The sequence below is a fragment of the Zalophus californianus genome, chromosome 2, assembly GCF_009762305.2.
Source record: "Zalophus californianus isolate mZalCal1 chromosome 2, mZalCal1.pri.v2, whole genome shotgun sequence".
Lineage (NCBI taxonomy): Eukaryota > Metazoa > Chordata > Mammalia > Carnivora > Otariidae > Zalophus > Zalophus californianus.
Genome location: NC_045596.1, coordinates 16,170,081 through 16,190,409, shown reverse-complemented (window position 1 = coordinate 16,190,409; position 20,329 = coordinate 16,170,081). Strand labels below are relative to the sequence as shown.

The 20,329-nt window shown below is 36.1% G+C and overlaps 1 protein-coding gene across 4 annotated transcripts in view; it reads right to left on the bottom strand.

Moving 5' to 3' along the window:
* Positions 1-20,329, bottom strand: part of SLIT2 (slit guidance ligand 2) — a 360,826-nt gene that overhangs the window by 119,778 nt on the left and 220,719 nt on the right. For 2 of the 4 annotated variants that reach the window (XM_027599650.2, XM_027599652.2), the window contains exons 6-10: positions 17,747-17,818; positions 12,109-12,180; positions 9,392-9,555; positions 8,246-8,257; positions 7,143-7,281 (exon numbers count right to left, since the gene is read on the bottom strand). In XM_027599650.2, the coding sequence (XP_027455451.1) occupies positions 7,143-7,281; positions 8,246-8,257; positions 9,392-9,555; positions 12,109-12,180; positions 17,747-17,818 (459 nt within the window). The remainder of the gene's footprint in view (positions 1-7,142; positions 7,282-8,245; positions 8,258-9,391; positions 9,556-12,108; positions 12,181-17,746; positions 17,819-20,329) is intronic. The other 2 variants (XM_027599651.2, XM_027599653.2) reach the window with 1 other exon arrangement.

Below are 20,329 nucleotides of genomic sequence, written 5' to 3'. Positions count from 1 at the left end.
AGAATGCACAATTTTTAAAAACATGTTAATCAAATCAAACTTCGGTATCCCTACGTATAGAAAGTCAGATGACTTTGACCTACAGTATGTGGATTCAATTTGGCAAGTATTATTTATTAGAATTAAGGATTCAAAAATTTGGAAGGCGCAAATACAGAAATAGCCTGCAAAAATGTTAAATGTATATGGAAAGAGTGTTTGTCTAAACAGAAATGGAGGGAAAAAACAAGCACTTTAGAAGTTATATTCAGCATCATCCATGTAGGTTGTAATACGATATAACATTCAGGAGCCCTCTTTTCTTTCACTTCTTTATGCATGCAAATGATCCAGAGGAAACAAAGGAAGCAAAAGTACTCCCAAACCTCACATCTAACCTCCATCATCGTGAATCTCTTTGAAAGAACCTTCTTTATTGCTGGCAGAGTAAAAGCAGACCAGTAGTTTACACAACGATGAGCTTCCTTTCCATTTTACCTATTTGAATGGCATGCCCAAGAAAATGTATTATAGCTTCTGAGAATTTCCAATCCATCTCAGAAAACGCTGAAACAACCCGCAGAAGACCTGGGCTGAGAACTTTGCTACCATCTTTTCCCTTCCCATAATTTGAACTTCTTCCTGACCTTCTTCTCTAAACAAAAGAATTGCATGGTTTTCAACTTCTGAGCCTTAAACGAGGCCACCAAGAGTGAAGGCAGGAGGGCAGAAGAGTAAACAAGATGTACTAAATTGTTACAACCCATGTTCTTCCTATTTTCCATGATTTATGGAACTTCTGCATAATGGTCTGAACAGGTGATATGCCACGGAAAATCTATAACTAGATTGAAGAGAACTAAATGTCTACTTTATAACAATCCATCATCTCATATTCAAAATTTTATATCTCAAACACGATTTAAGAAATTAATTCTGAGGATGCGATATATAGAGAATCAATTTGCTATTAATAATTCTGTTGCCATGGGCCAGATTCTGAAGACTTGCCTCAGGCCTTCCATCTGTATGAAAAGAAGGTTTTGACCAGCAGAGTTCAAAGCAGCAAAGTGCTGGGAAGATCTCAGGGAGGGCAAAAGCTTCTTTCTTTTAAACTAACTTTATACTATACATGTTCTATTTTCCCCTCTTTATCTTCATTAGTCTGTATTCCTTTGTCACATTTTCTGTTTACCATGAAGAATGGAGGCTTGGAGGCTCTCCAGAATGTGTGCACTGGACCCCTTTTACTTGTCCCCAACATTGCCCTTTTTCCCATCACCACTACACCAAGTGTCGGGGCAGAAACTGTAAGGAAAATAGACAGTCCTGCCCTGAGTTTGCAGTCTATTCAGCATAGTCTGACATTAATCACAATATCAAATTACACTGTGATAAGTGCTATGCAGATAAAATCCAGGGAGGTATGAGAATATGTGACAGAGAATAGGAGAGAGGACACTATGGAAATTGTTGGTAGAAAGTAACGTGAAACAGCTCTCACTTTTGTACAGGTTCTTATCCTTTAATGACTGTCTTTATGCGTCTTCTTTGTTCTCTTCATATGTAAGTTTCTCAAAGCTTTTCTTGCCCTGTTTTTCCTGAGTATCAGTCAGCCTTTTCTTCTGATTTTTTCAATTCTCTCTTCTACAATATCCCAAGCCCATGCCATGTTCACCTTTCTTTTGCAGCTAGATCAATGAAAGAACATGAGAGCTATGGAATCAAATAAATCTCAGACTGAGGCCATTTTAGCCACATCACAATTTTAACACTTTGAACAAGATTTCTTAACATTTCTGACTTCATTAAAAAACAAAACAAAACAAAACAAAACAAAAACAGCAGACTGAAGTTGTCAGTCTTTGAGGGATTTGAGGCAAATATCTATAGGCTTCATCACAGAAGAAATATGGCCTTAGAGAAAGAAGACATCTAAGACTTATCTGTAGGATGACTGAATCAATTAATGTATCTAAAGAAGGAGGCTACCCATTGGATACTGACTGGGTCAGCCTAGAACAGAGAAAAAAGGAGCTCTCAGACACCTGTAGAGAGTGGAATCCAAGCCAGTATGGCGAACAGGCAAATTTAATGAATGAATTTTAAGTACTTATAGCCCATTTACCTTTTTCCATTAACTATCCTATTAATTAACTTTTCTCTTACTTATTGTATGCTTAAAAAGCACCATTTTTTGTTCTACAGGGAGAGAAAAGCCTGCTCCTTCAGTTTTTATTTTTAATTGTGTTTAATAATGGCTCCTTTTATTACTTTTTAAAAATATTTTATTTTATTTTTATTTTAAGTAGGCTCTATGTCCATCGTGGGGCTTGAACTCACGGTCCTGAGATAAAGATGCAGACGCTCCACTGACTGAGCCAGCCAGCCACCTCTAGCTCCTTTTAAGGATCAATTTGCTGTAAATGCTTAGTATCCATTTACTCAGTAAATATTTATTTTATATTTATCATCTGCCTATCATGTGCCATGTACTAGATTTGTTACTGGGTATTCAGTGGTGATCAGAACAGAACTCATTCCTGCCTCTGTCTTCAGTAGAAGCTTCAGAGCTTCTACTTCAGTAGGGAAGACAGACGTTTAGATGAACACACGCAATATTATGTATATAAAATATATAAGTAACATATATATTCTATATAAACATATATAAACAAAATGTAATAAGTTAGGTGCAGTCAAAATAAGATTCCTAGCCTGCAAATGAGATGACAGATCCTGGAGAATAGTACGATCATCAGGATGATAAGGCCTCTTGGAGAAATCCACCAACATTTATCTAGCATATGTCCCTGCATTGATTTTCCTATTTTATTTAATTTCCATAAATACCCACATCAAAAGTCAATGAGAAGATAGTAGGAAGGGAAAAATGAAAGGGGGGAAATCAGAGAGGGAGACGAACCATGAGAGACTATGGACGCTGAGAAACAAATTGAGGGTTCTAGAGGGGAGGGGGTGGGGGGATGGGTTAGCCTGGTGATGGGTATTAAAGAGGGCATGTATTGAATGGAGCACTGGGTGTTATATGCAAACAATGAATCATGGAACACTACATCAAAAACTAATGATGTAATGTATGGTGATTAACATAACATAATAAAATAAAATTTAAAAAGTCAATGAGAAGATCATATGATATAATGTGTGTACAGCATCCAACACTGTTAGATAAATGTTGGTCTCCTATCTGTTCTTCTGCAAATTATTCCAATTCTAACTTTAAAAGAAAGTTTCCCATCTACCTTAATAAATAATTGTTTGAGCAAGTACCAGAAGTGTGAAATTATGGTTGTAAGCCCAACACAGAAGAAAGAAAAGAATGAGTCAAGATTTTCTACCTAGAATAATAGGCAGTAGATCACTCCTACATGGAGCACATACATACTTTCTTTTTGTTAGAATTCTATTATGAGAGAGTGGCAGGAATAAAGGCATACCACACATAGAAGGAAATCAACTCAACAGCAGTGAATGGAATGTCAGATAAACTGCAGTAAAGCAATTCTGCTTATAATTTATGGTAAAATCTAGATTAAAACTTATTTGAAAAATATGGAGGGAGCTTTTAATTTTCAGCTCATCATGTATTAAAAAACTGGAATCTATAAAAATGAAGAAAGAAGATATTGTATAGCTCTACTTCCACATTTTATGAATCTGACATTCTTTATACTAATAAAAATAAAAGAGTAATAAAAGAAATGAGTTACTAAGCTAGTAAGTTATGCCACTATAATGAATGCTAATGGGGTATTTTGTTGGAGTTGAAGATCAATATGATTTATTACCAGATGCTCTACTGATAAAGCTGATAATGTAATAATCAGAGACGTGAAATTCACCTAGAGCTTCACATATGTTGTCATCTCTACTTATAAATTTAATTTATTGTAGCTTTATCTGATACACCACCCTCCTCAATACAGACAAACCTGATGAGACATTATTATTTAGTATAACTTTTATGTTACTAAATTTCACGATAATACAAAATCTATAGGGCATACAAAGTAGAAGAAATGCTCTGTTGTAAAAAATGAAACAGGCTACATGAGATAAACTACTTTATATGTCACACATTACTTTCGGTCTGTTATATCTACAACTCACTGTTCTTTTGTTAACCCACGGTGGCGTTTTGTTGTTTCCTATAATCAGGATTTGATCCACACACTTTTGTGTCCGGGACGATCATGCTCCCACAGAGATCTTACTAACTCTCACACTCTCATCTCTTTCTCTAAACCCGTGTCTCTGACTACCTAATGATTGCAGCTTTCTGCATCTTCAAATCAATCCAAGTCTGTCCTTTACAGTGACAACTGTCTTTTTTCAAAACACCCTTTCTCAGCCAAACTTGGCCCCTTCCTTGCTCACTCTGGCCCTCTGTTGCTCTTACTTCTGTTGGGTTTCTCTTCTATCACACTCCTTTCTATTCACCATTTCATGGATTTAACCACCAACTTTTATTTCATACTATTAATTACTCCAAAATCTTTGCCTCAAGTTCTTGTCTTGCTCCAGGTTACTATTGTCTGTATTATTTTACCACCCCTAAAAATCCCATTGGGACCTCAGGATTTCACACATTTTGTTCACCACCATCTTCTTTCCCAATTTTTGTCCTGTCCTTCAGCCTCTTCTATCCTATCCAATGATAAAACCACCAGTTCCCCATCCCGAATACTTGAAATTCTGGCATCATCTTTGGTTCATTTTTCTCCATTAGTCCCTCATCTCACCAAATGCCAAATCCCATGTATTCTGTTCCTGTATTAACTACCATATCCACTTCTGCAGCATCATTCCCACTGCTACTTAGCTCCTGCACTTAGGACATCTCCCCTCCATCAACATGATAGCCACCTAAAGAGGCCTCAGGCCTGGCAGTCTGTCCTTTTGCCAACCACTGTCACACAGCGGTCAGATTAATCCTTGAAGATTCAGATGAAAACTCTTGGAGTCGAATGCATTCCAAATAAAGACTTAGGGCCTTATACTATACAAGGCCCTCCATGAATTGGCTCCAACCTACCCTTCCAGTTTTATCTTCCTGCACTCACTTGGGTTCCAAAAGCCATACTGAGCTCCTGTTTGGTTGTGTCTTGCATTTCCATTCTTATTGCCAATGCTTCTGATATTCTATTCATTTTGAAAGCCCTTTCCTCATTTCTGCATTTCCATTCCCTGTATCCTTTAAGGCCTACCTCAGATGTTACTTTTTATATGAGGGTTTTGACGATGAACAATGAACGTATCACTTACTGAATTACTACTATTTACTAAGCACATAAAGCGCTACGTGTGTTCTTTCATTTCAAATTAACAACAACCCTTAGTATCAGAGGAGGAGACAGTCTCACAGAGGATAACTTGCCTACAGTCTCACAGTGAATGGTAGGTGGACCTGTGGGTCTGACTAAAGCTTGCTGCCTTTGATTAACCACTGTAACTTGACCTCCACTTTACGCCTCTGTTTAGCTACCTTGAACCTCATTTGTTCCTCTCTTACAAACATGTATTAATTTGTAGCTCATTTCATAGCTTTTAATTTGCACATCAAATTTGCTGGTCACTTGGAAAATCTCTGGAAAATTCATGCTGCCTTTTCTATAGTAAGTGTTTACTTAATAAATGCTCTTGCCTGAACAGATGAATATACTATTCCCCTATTTGAAAACTTACTATTGTCTTTCTGCTATCTAGCTTATCATATATTACATATATTACATCTTCTGACTAAGACAAAAGTCCTTCAATAATCTGCGGCTTTAAAATTATATGGCTATGTCTTTTCTGAGGTATTATTTTCCATGATGCCCCAACATGCACCTGTTACTCTAATTAGGCTTGACTGTGCAATCTCTAAAACATAATGCTCCCCACCACCTCTGTCTTTCATTCCTGATGTTTCTCTTTTGTGGAATGTCACCTGCCTCTTCCAAAACCATATATTATTCTTTTTCCAAAGATCAGCTAAAAATACTTACAAATGCCTTCGATGAGCAAAACTAAAATTTTGATGATAATAAGATTATGTGCACACGTTATTTCATGTCTGTGTCAAACCTCCACAGGTTCTAGAATCTTTACAGATTACACTGCAAAAGCTCTTACACTGCAAAGCTCTAAGCATACTTTAAAACACCTATTAGATACTTTAAATAATGTTAATGGGTCTTGTGAATTAAAGTTAGTCTCATATAAAGCAAATTAAAGCAGCGTACTGGCAAAAAACTAATAGTTTTTGAAAATAACTTAATTTTTGTGCCTACTATGTAGACTTATATGAAGTTATGCTTATTTTATCATTTCAAACTAAAAGGCCTCTGAAACAATAACATGATAGGCTGAGAGTTAAGAGGTGCTGTCTTAGTTAATATATATTGAAGTAAAGATTTTCCCTAATGCTTACTTCTCAAGGTGGAAAGAGCAGTTCATTTTACATCTTACATGACCTTGTTTTACCCACATGACTTATATTTGGCAAGAACAAATGCACACAGCAGCTGCATGCAAAATAGAAATACTTTGTCAAGACAATTTAACTTTTGATAGAGATAGCATTGGGTCACATAGGTTAACATGCTCACTAATTTAATAATCTTATATATTCTGACTTTATAATTTTATCCTTTTTACACTTTGTGGTAGACTATACAATAGTTCCAACAAAATAGTGAAACTGCATTTTAAAACGCGAGCTCCTGAGGAGGCAGAACATCATCCAGTTATCTTGTTTCTATGATTTATTTCCTCAGTTCGGTCCTTCTATTATCTCCTCACTAGAAGCTAAACCTGGACAGGAGGAGCAGATCTACAGGCCCAAATGGTCAGACTACATACATCTACACTTATTTTTCCTAAATAACCTGGTAACACCTTCCCAAGAAAAGGGCTAGTATTTATCCTTCAAATGCATTCCTTTTCATTCTACCTATGTTAAAAGAAAGAAAAACCCTAGCCCCTTCAACATGATATTTCATTAAGCAGAGTCAGGCTCAATGTAATTCTGAGAGGAATATCTGTCTAAACTGATTGATCCCATTGGCCTTCGAGAAACCTAGAAGCTCTAAAGAAAGTCAGGGTTTGGGTCACTGTGGAGGTGGAGAGATGAGAGGAAATTTCAGGGCACATACATTTCTGTGATGGTCTCTGGCAGATTCGTGGGGATCTCAGTGAGAGCTTTCCCACGACAGTCTACGATATTGTTGCTACACGTACAAGGAGCTGGACAGTGCAGAACACTGCAAGAAGGAGCCATAAAGGACTGGTGACCTGCAAGAGAAAGAGACGGCAATGATACTTTCCCTCCCGAAACCACGGATCGTGAAACACATGAGCTTATCTCAAACAACAAAGCATGTTATTTAACACAAATATATTTCTCTAAATATCTGAGCATAAAATTGGTCCTGTAGTTCTAGGATATATTTTAGGCAGCATGCATTTATAGTTCTGGGCCAACACTCAGATGAAGCAAATGAGATTCTTAAAACTAATTATGAAAATGATCATTTTTCTGAGTTGAAATAATTGTTAAGAAAGGCTAACCTCAGACCTGAAACTGGAATTTGATTCAAAACTATTCTGAGTTCCAAAAAAAGCAGCAGTTTCAGACTAACCTAGATTTCACTTCCGATATGCTTAAATAGAGTTTGGTTTTTATTAAACTTAAGTAGCATAACTTACTCTACCCTCAAAAAAGAGAGGAAAACGGTAACATTTTCCTCTTGGAAGGTATAACTGTTGATTCCAAATAAGTAATCATGCACTAATAAATGAGGGGAAAATTAGATCTTGCTAAGTTGGATGTCTTGATAGGTTCAACATTTGTGCTTTCTTTGAAGTTATTATAATAATTTGTAACATGCCATTCCGTAATTGTTAATCTAGATAGTTCTCTTATTCGGCTTCACATGGCCTACAACATTAGCGTTAAGTAGTTACCTGCAGGTATATATTTTTACTACTCAGTATTTGGAAACAAAACTGTTTTGAAATGAGATTTCACTGTTGGGATGACGAACAACAGAATGTCGGCCGTGTTGTAGGAATGGGCATCTGCACACACTTGGCTACCGGAGCAAGGGGACAGCCCTCTCTGATCTGCAGCAAGAGGACCTGAGCGGTCACGTAGGCCAGGAAGACACTGCAGGCTCCTTACTAACCCAAGCCCTCTGAACAAGCTCTCAAACTTTACAAAAAATAGTCTCAGTCTAAAAGAGAAAGGTGAACTTGCCTTCTTCCTCATCTAGAAAACAGGAAGGGAAAAGTGAAGAGAGAAAAAAGTGGTTAGTAACGAACTGTTAGTCATTTCATTATTTAATTTTTTTAAAAAGCAATCAGACCTGAAGAGAACATTCCCATTCCATGACATTATAGGAAAATTTTGTCTGGGTTATAAAAAGTGTGGAAAAATATATTAAAAGTTCTAAAAGACAACAATAAATCAGAATCCTCTGCAAGTACTTCTTCTTGCACCTCCTTTAAGGAATTATTTGTGATGCATTACGTATATTTAAAAATTTTGTGTTATTGTATTTTGAACAGACACTTCTGAAGCAGAGCCAGTCCTGTATTTATAAAATAAGATATATGTTAATATGTATCAGATACTATTAACATATTATTTTATAAATAAATATAAATATAAACATAACTATCAATATATATGCATTGGTAACCAGACTGCCTAGGTTGAGATCCTTGGACTCAGCTATGTGATCCTGGACAAGGCTACTTAGCATCTTTTTCTCAGCGTTTTCATCTCTAGTATAAAGATAATATTACATTTCACTACAGTTGTGATGAGGGAGGTGAAATGGGTACATATATGTGAAATACCTAAATAGAAAGAACTAAGTGAATGTGACTTCCTGATATTTTACATAGGATGTGCCTTATTTTTATTACCAGATTTTTATCACTAAAGCTAGTCATTTATCTCTTAGAAGTTGACGTGAACCACTAGTATTCACGAAAAGTACTTTGCCACTCTGCAACTACAGTTGAGATACTTTTTTAAAATTTCCCAGCAGGGATCCAGGATTAACCATATTTCCAAGTGTTAACAGAAAAGCAGATGGACATTATTACTTAATGGGAAAATAAGCAGCAAACAGAATTAAAGTCTAGGAATTTCCTTGATTTCCCCAGGAGTAAAAATTTAGAAATCTTTCATCCTCACTTCAGAGGACCCTGTCCTTGCCAATCACGCACACACATCTTAGAACCTATTCTCAACGTCACTAAAACCGAGGACTCCCATGGAGTGATTAGTGCACAATTGCACACATTAGTGAGCAACACGGAAACTCTGAGAGCATGCATTCTCCACAGTTCTCCGTAAAATAAGATGACAACGTAAAGGTTCATTCTCCCTTACCACTGCAGACAAATTCGCGTTTTTGCACCTCAGCTACGTTATGGCCCCGCAGGTGGGACGGGCCCATACACTGAGTGTAGAGACCAACCCGGGGCCTCTGGCGCAGCCAGTCAGAAAGCCAGGCCAGGTGGCAGTCGCAATACAGATTGTTCGAGTGCAGTCGACTAGAGAAGAAAAAGACAAGTTTAAAGCAAGAAAACAGAAAACGGTTACTCCAAAAATTGAAAAAAAAAAGTCTTAATAATAATCTATAGCTTTATTTCTTAACATGTCAGTAGACAAAGCGTAGGAAATCCCAACCTAATCAGTTTTCTAAAAATTAAACTGGTGTACAACCACAGAATCGAGTTTCTCTTCATTTACCTCTGAGCTAAGCCAACATCCAGGAGCTTGGACATGACCATAAGAATGGTTTCTCTATGTTCACTCAAAAGGGTAAGAAGAAACAAGATGTCCAAGGCAAATTGCTCTGCAGTCCCAATATACTGAGAGCCAGTTGGGGTGGCAGGGGAAAGGAGAGGTAATAGGTGGGGCAGGGGTGGAGGCATGTTAATAAAAGTTGTGGCTCCCAATATGAATTATCAGTTAGTCCTGCTGTTGTTAGTTTCTGGAGGAACTGCTTGCAAAATCTTTTTAGAGGGTCACTTTCGTTTTTTGCGGAACAAGATAGAATAATAATTCAATATAAAACACTTCTTTCATGTCCCTATTCTGATTTCCTTCTTTTTGTTTAATAGCAGAAAAAAGGGATTAGCTGCTTTTGGCTCTTGGGACCCTATCCTCAAAGAGCAGGAACTGAAATGAAAAGACATAAATGGCTGGGAGTGAAGGAATTAAGTGAGCCCCCCTCTCTGTGTTGGCAGGGATCCACACCAGAGCATGGATCCATTCCAAGTGGCAAATAGCACTTTTCCATTAATAAAATATCAGACAAATGTATCCACTAAATTAGGTAAATGACTTCAAATTGGCTTTTATGTTTTCTCAAACTAAAGTAAAAGGGCATCCAAAGCTATAAATCAAAGCATCATTTCCAGAATCATCTATGACACAGTAATACCATTTTAGTCCTTTTTAGCTGATGTGCTCAATTCTAACCCAATAACAGTAATGGATATTAAAACATGGAACTCAGTCCAGAAAGATAATTGGACCATAAAAATGGAATTTTTAAGTAGCATTGATAATATAGAATAATGAAACAACCAAAGCAAGGGAATTTCAAGTAAGATGACTGTTTTACATTCTCCTTGAGCCTGTAAGATATGGAACAGACTGTCTTGCATCAAAACTTAGACGACGTGCCACAGAACAAAAAGCTACATTTTGTGAAAGTTGGGTGACCTCCAGCTCAGTTTGCTTGGAAGTCAGAGTGGCATCCTTTGGAAACCACATAGCACACGCTACCTCATTGTTCTAGAAATATTTTCATCTGAACCAAGCATGTTACAATGATTCAATTCGGTGTGCGCAAATTTGAAGTGAGAAAAGAACATAAAACCTGATTAGCAAGACAAACCGTGATGGATTTCTATAGGAAAATAGGCACATTATCAGAAATGCAGATGATAGACACTTTCACATTCTTAGTGGCCTCACTTTTGACACTAAAGAGGTTGTTCACTGTGCATTTAAAAAAAATAGCTTAAAGTCAATGATTAAGAAACAAATTTCACCAAATATAGTCTGAGTGAACTGGTCTATTCATTTGGTCAGATTAGGCACACCAAAAAAATGGAATTTATGTTATACCTGCATACTTTCAGAATTCCTTTATTTTGTTAAATCTTATTCCAAGGAAATGATAATGATGTGTAGTATCATACATAGAACATCACATTTTAGTGACAAAAAAAGAGGACATTTAGATTGGCATTACCCATTAAAAAGCTGGCAATTAAATGTTTTTTCATTAATGAGAAAAAATAAATGTAATATGTTTCGTTATAAACTACAGTAAACTGAAAATTATTTTGAAACCCAATCAGCACATATTTTTTTCAAGAAGCTCAATGCTTTGCTTATGTTTCCCACCATTTCCCACGTGTTGTATATAACATATTTTTGAGGCCAGGGTGATTCTTAAACCCAGTTCAAATGAGATTTATCTCTGAAAATGCTTTAACTAACTATACCCCACCCTGGGCTTTAAAGTTAATTTTCCTCCAAGAGAAAAAAAATAGCCGTAGCAAATGCTTTATTAGAGAACAAGTTTTTATCCACCTAAAATATTTTAATGTTCATCTCCTGAAAAGATATTTTTAAATATAAATGCTGCCACAACCTTCGTTATAGATGGACTGGAGGGTTATGCTGTAATTTTACATTACAAAGAATGTAGGAGATTCAGTTTAGCTTTATTAGGTCTGCTTGCTGTACAGTAATAAAATCATAAAGATTTACCATTTATCATTTCTGACAGTCAATCAAGGAGTCTTACATTTCTTAATGAAATGTGACCTCCACAATAGCTCAAAGTAAACGTTCCCCCCCAACTTCCCATAATGCATATCATTTAAAAGAAAGCTTTCATGTTTTCAGAATGATCGTTCATTTATTCAAATATCATATCTAGCACTTTTTTAAAAAGTGGTGTTTTCCTTCTCTATCCCATTATGAACTCATGAATCCTGTTCTTCGTTTACAAAAAATAGTACTTTAGACAAACCCTTAATTGTTTAAATTGACCTTTATATATATATATTGTGGCTACTTACAAAGTCCTAAGTTTAGGCATATGGTTGAAACTTGCCACAGAAAGTCTAGTAATGTTGTTATTGTTGAGAGTGCTGTAGAATAAAAAAAAAGTTAGACATTTTAGATAATGAAAGTTCATTGATCATTCTATCTAATAATATAGAGAAAACCCTTTGCGATTATGGTTATGCAGGGCAACTATGTGGTAGAGACGGCATAAAGAATGCCCTATAATATAAGGAAGATGATAAATGTTATACTTTAACACATTGCTATGCATTCAGCTCTATCAAATATTTATGGCAGATTTATGTCTTTAGCCATAATATCTTTGACTATTCACATGTTACTTTATGCATCATGTGCATGAATGCGTGTGTACTTATGACACTGCTTAAGGAGTTAACACGAGACAGTCAACAGTCAGTAAAATCAGACAGTTGCATTTCCTTAGAGGGGCACTGTGTGTAATTAGAGTCATGAGTAAATGAAGATATTCAAAAATCTCCCAAAGAGTCCTGCTAAGTATTCTATACTGTGGACATTGGCCGCGCGGCTGCTGTAATTTGAGTAGCAAGAACGATATCTGTATCTGGTATTTGCATTTCATAAGGATAAAGTGTCAGGCTGTAGCAGTTTATTAAAAGCTTAATACATTCTAACAGTTTTACATCCCAGGCACATATCTTGTCCTTTGCTTACTGTGGTGTGGTAGTGATCCCGGTATCTTGATGCTGGAGTCAAGAAGATGGGTGGTCAAGGCAGAGATGGTGAAAATAAGCATCATTCTCACTTGGTTCAAATTGTTCCTACTTTTCCCCTAACACAGGCATTGTTTGTTGTATTCTTTTGGCTATTTCTACTATATCTACTACCCATTCATTCATCTAGTATTTCCTAAATGGCTCTTAATTTTAGGGCAACAGGAATGGTATAAAAATAAATCAGGCATAGTACCTGTCTTAAAGTAGCATATAGCCCAACTAGGGAGATGAAGTACACAAATTATAAAAACTTAGAGTTAATGAGATTAAGAAGAGGTTTTTTTCTTTCTTTTTTTTGTTTCCCTCCCTTCGGGGAAGTCAGGCTGTGACAAGAAAGGGAGAAGACAGCTACCCCAGGGCTGTGATTGTGCAGGGGCAAAGAAGCAAAATGATTCTAGTAGAGAGAAGACAGCATGGCGGGGTGAGGGAAGCATGCAAGTCGCTGAAGGAGGCAAGACGCCAGGATCCATGGCCGGTGGATGCCATTCGATAATGGAGAAAGGTATGCAGTAGACTTTGCAAATTCTCTTGCCAGTGGAAGCCGGGCAGGGAACATAAAAGTAGAGAAACAGGTTGTATGTACAGAAACAGAACACAGAATGGGGAAGAGAAATAGAGAGGAGCAGGCCGAGAGCTGGGGACGAGGAAGAGCTTGGTGAGCTGGCGATGATACTCTGTGCTGTACCAGCTACTACTCAGCTCTGATGGGCAGCCGCTCTGCTGTAACGGGAGGCTGCCAAACAATCAGATTTTCCCTGGAGAAGCCAGAAATGGAAAATTTCACCTCTATCCTCCCAATTTTTAAATACTGGCAACTAATTCAGATATTTCAAAGAATCTGCAGACTGAGTCTGTTTGGACTGAGCGAGATAGGTTTGCCAGGCCACTTTTGGCCAGCTGGAAGCTGCAGTTGTTACTGGTGTGATTCGGGGTGCTGGGGGGCACTTAAACTTCTCAGCGAAGTAGCACACGGTGGCTACAGATCTAGAACACACAGACTTTTTTTCTTACCCAGCTTTGCAATGTATTGAAGGATAGAAGAACGAATCCAAGTGATTTGAATTAAGTTGCTTAAGAAAAAAAAAAAAAAACCACTTTATGAAGGACCTAAAAAGCCCTGAATTTGTTGGCTCATGGCTAAAAGCCTGTAGCATTTTTCTGTACTCAAGTGAAATGAGATTTTTTTTCAAACGCCATTAAAATATATCCTGATGTTTGAACTAAAAGGTTTCACTTCTCAAAGGGATTTGCTTTCAAATCACCCCTTTTCCCACCCTCAAAACTTATGCTGACTTTATATGGCTAAAATCTTTAGAGTGCATAACATACTGAAATGTGACTTTAGGGATAACATTTTTTCAAAAGTAATTCACATGCAGCAGACATGCATTAATTTTGAACTATAATTTCTTATGATTCGACACAAAAGAGAGTTTTAATTGAATGCGGAAACTGGTGTCTAGAAGTTTGGAGTCTTTTCTCAAAATGCTAGTTTGCATAACACAACTTAAGAAATAAATTATCTTAGTGTTTTTTATTCAGTATTGATGCTGGCAAAACAATATCGATATTGATGCCTGGTAATGGAGCAGTATGTGGAACCAATGAAATTAAATTATTTTAAAAGTAATAATAAATATGTGTTAATTATGTATGGTGTCAGGTATCTGTTACAGTCTTGATCAATTCCTACCCTGAAACAATGCAAATTTATCTACTGTACTTCTTTATTTGTGAACACCTTCTCCTATATGAAAGTGTATTTCTATGTTCAACTTCAAGATTTTCTCTTTGTAATGAGAATACATTGTTCTACGAAGGATATCTTTATGTGTAAACACAAAATATGAGTCTTGGTAGTCATGTAGGTCCTCTCAGACCTAGATCTTGATTTATTCATTTTTTATTCCCTTAGTGCTCAGCACAGTATTTGGCAGAGAGTCTGATATTTTTCAGATATGAATCTCTACATCTCAATTAAACAAAATTATGCCTATTTTATGGGAAAAGAAAAAAACACAAAACTAGCAACTTAAGGAATGTATTTCATTTCTGAATCTGCTGTCTAAAGAAACAGAAAACATTGATCTAGATTTAGTTTCCAATGTTATTTTTGAGATGGTATCTTCATATTAAAAAGATAAACATTTTTTTTTAAAGAAACACTTCTGAATCGTGCCAATCAGAATTCCACAATTTGCCAGGTTTCCATGAACATACGAGTCATAAACTGCCTTCCCTTGCTTTCATTTACCTGGACTTCTCCTTCTTAAACTTTATTCACTCTCTCTACCCTAATATATATCTTAATTTAACAAAGTTTCATCCGTGGCCCAGGATGATTACTTCCATTTTCTCTTGTTTTGCCTCAGTGTAATCATACATTCACAAATGGCTCATGGAACCAAAAATTAAAAAAGAAAAACCTGAAACATCGGAACTCTAAATTTAAGGTGATGTGCAAATCAATTAATCTTTCATTAGTTCCACATAAAAAAGATATATTGTAAAGAGTCATACATGGTAAAAATAAGCAAAACAGACAACTTTCTTTCTGGAACCTTCTATAAAAAAAGCCCCCAACCAAAGTCTACAATAGAAGAAATTTTGATTTACTTGACAAGAGATTTGGGCTTGATAAATCCTAGTCTTTTGAATACTTTATGCAGTGAGCCTTAAATTTTTCATCCATTAATTTCTTTAAAGGTTGTATGAACGACGAGGATTTAAAAAATTAACACACAGTAAAAGAATGTCTGCTTGACTATCAAATTTTGATAGAAAATATTTAAGTCATTTCAAAAGAAATTCACATTTTCTTGTATCATGTACTGATTTTAATTATTTCTTTTTAGCAAACTCTCACCATTATATATCTCTTTGAAACCTATGTATTAAGGTCCTCAAAAGAGTTCCCAACACTGTAGATTTTGATTTTAACTCCATGAATCATAAGACATTTTTCACTCTTTGGTGTGTTTCAAGATAGTAGTTTCAAGTCATCTTTTAGATATTTTGCTAACATGACAAACACAGTGTATGCGGTGATTGTGTTTTCATGGACTTACTCTTCTAAAAACAGTGATCTTAGTTTATAACAAAAAGCAGATGAATCAAATGAATAGTTATTGTTTTGTGGGTAAAGAATTTTCAAGGCCCAGCACAGTATAGCTCTCTCTCTCTCTCTCTCTCTCCCTCTCTTTCTCTCTATCTATCTATCTATATATATATATATATATATATATACACACACACTCAATATATACTCAATATATTATGTATATGAACTATTTGATATCTAATAAGCATTTAAGCTCTTTTTATTAATAACAAAGTACTTACAGATTTTAGTTCATCCAAAATATTCAGCAAACTTTCCATAAAATTTTTGGTGTCATTCCTATTCCTAGTTAGAAGCACTGACTTAGTAACACATTTTTGGCTTGATCAGCTCAATTCAATTAAGTAACACCCACGGCAGTCTCTTCATATACCAAGTTTATGACTTTGACTATGGTTTCGACCTCAGACTACTATCATGAAATCATAGTTGTATCTTAATTATACTGACTCTGAAATAGCAAAGTGAGCTTTGTATATTAATGGGTCTGGAACACACAAAGAAAGTGGCCTTATAACTACAATGTGTATGATAAGCACTCTGAATGTTTTTCCTAAAGAAAAAGTTAGACTATTTTCAATAGAAATCAAGGTGACTCGTCATGGGGATGGACAACAGTATATAGTCTTAAAACAGTTTATCTCAATCAACTAATTCTTATATGTTAACTCCTTAAAAATAATCAGTAACTTTACACATGATGCAGCTAGAAATTCTAGGCATTTACTTGCAATTGAAATCAAAATCATATAGAAAATATTGCTAAAATAAGCCATCTCGTCGAAACATCAAACTTTTTTCAGAATTACATTCTGTTCCTCAAATTCAATTTTGGAATCTTTTCTTTTCAGGAGGATTTCATGATTCCTAGATAACTTTTACCACGTGGACTAAAAATTCAAAACCTCTTCAAATTTAATTCAATTTTGGATTCTGAATAAATTTAGTCAGGGATGAATTGTAGCAGAGAAAAATATTTTACCTGGGGGAGAAATCTGCAAATATATTTTAAATGAATCTCTGGCTGGAATGAAATCCCAGAAATGTACAGGCGACTTCAAACACTTTAGCAACTCCAGTTTACATTAAAATCATTTTTCATCATCATAATTTCATTAAACTATTTTACCAAGTCAAAGGTCTGTAGAGATTACTCAGTTGTCTCTAACCCATTTTGTCAGCCACATCTACCCAGCAAGGAAAGAGAGAGGATGCCCATTACAATTCAGATCTGCGTGCTGTGCTTTACTAAGTCAGTAGTGAAGACTTTAAAATGGACCCAGTGGGCAGTCAAAATCGCCTTTCAAAAATGATGTTAGCCGGTAAAAAATGACATCTTAAAATGAGAAAACATCTTTCGATTGCATGGCAACTACAAATTATTCCAACTTATCAGCGACTAAAGAGGTCTATTTTTTGTTGTTGTCATTTTCCCGACACACCTGATTTTATCTTAGTATTTAACAATTTTAGGAATTCTCACAAATCCTGTGACTGAGAATATTTTGTTATAAGGAGAAACACGTAAGGGACAGTATTGTGAACATCTGAATGTCCTCCTGCAAGAGATGTTTTTACCTAACCATACAGAAATGATACCCACAGCTGTGGGCACACATATTTAAGTCTTCTATGTATCCCCAGGAGTTATTAAGGTATCTTTATGAGACCATTTTGACACAAGGTTTTGAGCTAGCAGATAAGCTCCCACATCAGCACTCCCCAGACACAAAGCTCCCTTTCAAAAGAGTAAGAGAAAGAAGCAACACTTACAGCACTTCCAAGTCCCGCAGAGCCCTAAATGCCCCATCTTCAATACAGCTGATCTGGTTGTAATCCAGTTGCCTGTAAACAGATTAGAAGAATATATGTAAAAGGCTGAAGACTAGCAGGGCTGGGTGAAAGGAAGTTCCCTGAAGGGTCTAGGAAACCCTGGCTGCGAGAACTGAAATGCTCTCACAAATACACTCATCTGCTTAAGAATGTCACAAGCCATTCTGGCCTCGCTGGTGCCGCTGGTGCCCGCTACTGAGATCTCTTTTTGTTCTGAACTGTCTGTGCAAATAGCAGCCCTTGGAAAGCTCCAGTAAATAATAACTGCACCTTATATTAAATGCCATAGGAATGCAATTTCATTACATCAAGAAAAGCTATCCATTAAGAGCTTTCAGCGTCATCTTGCTGAAACAATTTCATTAAGGTAAAGGACTGTAAATCACTTAATGTCACATGCACCCCCTCAGTGACCTAACAGAATCCATTTATCAGAGAAGCCCAGCTGCATGTTAATTTCACTATCCTTGGCAAAAAAGAGCAAGACTACTTTTAGGTTTCTTTCTTTTAAAAGCAGTTTTCCTTCGAGAACTCCCAACAGCGAGAGAAAAATGAGGTCCCATGTACCTCCCTGCTATTCCCAACCAGGAATACACTTTAGAAAGCGAGCCCTTGTTCTTCATTAAGCTTCGCTATTTCCATGATTTGCACCATGTGTCATTATATGTGAATTCTTTGCAATGTAAAAAAGGCATACTTTCCAGTGAAGAAACTCCCCAAATTTCCAGAAAATAAGTTATAGAGCATTGAGAAATTAATCTTTTTGCTTTTCTCGAAGATGCTAATTTTAGCTGCAAATGCAAAGAATGCATACTGCAGCGATATCATTAAAACACTACATGTGTCTATGGTAGAGAGTTTAAAAGCTTTATCAGTTCCTTCTAAATAGTACAAAATGCAAACAATTGAATCTTCTCTTGTAGTTTGAGCACTCATTTGTTATAATTCAAAGATGAAAAGACAAAGTTACTCCAAACTTGGTTAAGTCAGCTTTTTCCTGCCACTTGTTTTGGAATTAAAATTTCCTTTATCCATGTTAAGGCATTTATTTGGTTGAAATAAACAGCTAAGTACTAAGTCTTATCTGTCCTATCTTTATGCTATTTTAAATTATTTTTTTTAACAAATAAGCAGTTGTTTAAGTCTAGTAGCTTGATGCTTAATGATGTTATTATTCCAGTAAAGAACAGTATTTTAATGCTTCACTTGAGACAAAAACAAAATGCTTGGTGAAACGGTCAGGTGAGTTGTCAGTTCTCCATGCACCGGGAGGGAATACAGATGTACAGGGCTAATACTACGATCATAATACAAATGAATCCTGTCCTTGTTTCAAGTGCGAAATTCACCAAAAGGGCTAATTCACGTTTGAGGTGTGTTCTTACAGAATTGTTTCAACAGTCCCATAAAATAATGGTTTCTCTCACAAGGCTACTGAATAAAGGTGCAACGATTTAATCCAGTGACTTTCAGAGGGCCCTCTTCCAAATCCTTACTTTAGAAATTATGTACATGGAGAATGTCTCATGAAATATACATCTTATTTTAAGAGGGTCTCTAGGGGACAGAGACTACCCTGACGTCATGCAAATGGTACAATCTAGGACATGCAAAGGCCAACTCTGCAGAAGATATGGGTTTATTGCTTTTATAGACTAAGGCTTTCCCCAAATAATAGGTGCCATCCATGCTACTGTAATAGCTTAAAGCATTTCTACGTATTAGGAAGTAATGCAGAAGGATAATTTTATTTTCTAAGAAGACTCTTAAAGCTTCATGTTGTAATATGGCCGCTGTGGTTCCAAGAAAACACTTACATTCTTGAGCACTTTTGATTTTTACAGATGAAATTCATTTAACAATTAAGTTAACAGCCTTTTTATTTTAAAGTGCTAAATATATATCTACACTACTATTCTCTAACCCCTTGAACAATTTATCAAAGCCATTTAAATTAGTACAATGGCATGAAGTGTTACCCTTGACACACTACAAAAGAGAAATTGTTTCCAGACAAATTGGCAAAATCTTTTAATGCTATCAAATTTGCCTAATGCAGTCTCCAGGTTAATCTGTAAAAGGGTGAGCTGTATGTTTGCCCATATCTTATTATCCTTAGCTGTCAATGTATAAATCAGTGCTGACACTGCTTCTTTTAAATCATGCATACTATACACAAAGGGGAAGCCCTAGCATGCTAGAAAGCACTCAAGCAAATCTTGTTCTAACGGGACTGAAAACCAGATTACTTTCCCTATACCACCAGAAGTTGAGACACTGCTGGACACTTTGGTAATTTCACCCCTCTTCAACGTTGCTCGTGGTTACATGCTTCTTCTGATTCTTAACAGAAATCTAAGTCCTTCCTGGTGCCAAAGCATTAAGAATATTTGGTTCTCATAGGACAAAAGTTTTCCTTAAAAGTTTTCTGAATGCCATCCTGTCTCAGGACATCGATCTTCTGAAAACATAGGTATTGTGTGAAAAAGTGACTTCTATGAAAGGGCAATCAAAATGAATAAT